At 39.4% G+C, this 1,043-nt stretch overlaps 1 protein-coding gene across 1 annotated transcript in view; it reads right to left on the reverse strand.

Annotated features, from left to right (window-relative positions):
* Positions 1–256: 256 nt before the first annotated feature.
* LOC145717737 (cilia- and flagella-associated protein 47-like) overlaps positions 257–1,043 on the reverse strand; it is a 187,904-nt gene continuing 187,117 nt past the window's right edge. Inside the window, exon 18 of the mRNA XM_081807960.1 lies at positions 257–368. Within this exon, the coding sequence (XP_081664086.1) occupies positions 257–368 (112 nt within the window). The remainder of the gene's footprint in view (positions 369–1,043) is intronic.

Consider the following 1,043-nt stretch of genomic DNA (forward strand, 5'->3'; position numbering starts at 1 on the left):
TTTTTTTTTACACAGTTGAAGGATACGCTGTTGTATGTGTATACCACATTTTCCGTGCTTTATTTACCCATTAATCCGTTGATAGACACTTAGGTTATTTCCACATTTTGGTTATTGCAAATAGTGCTACACTGGGAGTGCTGATACCTCTTTGAGACCCTGATTGCCATTTTTCATGGATAAATACCCAAAAGTGGGATGGCTAGACAATATTATTATTCTATTTTTAATTTTTTGAGGCACTTTTAGACTATTTTCAATAGTCACTGCACCATTTTGCATTCCCACTAACAGTGTAAAAGGGTTTCAACATATCCACAACCTCAGCAACATCTACAATCTTGTGTTTTTGTTTGAGAATAGTTATCCTAACAAGTGTGAGGGGATACGTCATTGTGGTTTTGATTTGCATTTCCCTGATGAGTGAGGTTGAGCATCTTTTCGTATAGGTGTTGGCCATTCGCATAATTTCTTTGGAAAAATGTCTGTTTAGGTCTTTGGCCCCCCCCCCTTTTTTTTAAAGATTTTATTTAATTTAGAGAACACAGGGTGAGAGGGGGAGGGAGGGGCAGAGGAGGGGGGAGAGAGAAAAGGAGAGAATTTTTTTTTAAATTTTATTTTATTATGTTAGTCACCATACAATACATCATTAGTTTTTGATGTGGTGATCCACGATTCATTGTTTTCGTATAACACCCAGTGCTCCATGCAGTACGTGCCCTCCTTAATACCCATCACCAGGCTAACCGATCCCCCCACCCCCCTCCCTTCTAAAACCCTCAGTTTGTTTCTCAGAGTTCATAGTCTCTCATGGTTCATCTCTTCCCTCCGATTTCCCCCCCTTCATTTTTCCCTTCCTTCTCCTAATGTCCTCCATGCTATTCCTTATGTTCCACAAATAAGTGAAACCATATGATAATTGACTTTCTCTGCTTGACTCATTTCACTTAGCATAATCTCCTCTAGTCCCACCCATGTTGATGTAAAAGTTGGGTATTCATCCTCTCTGGTGGCTGAGTAATATTCCATTGTATATATGGACC

The sequence above is a fragment of the Leptonychotes weddellii genome, chromosome X (genome assembly GCF_054177405.1).
Source record: "Leptonychotes weddellii isolate Sample4059 chromosome X, ASM5417740v2, whole genome shotgun sequence".
NCBI lineage: Eukaryota > Metazoa > Chordata > Mammalia > Carnivora > Phocidae > Leptonychotes > Leptonychotes weddellii.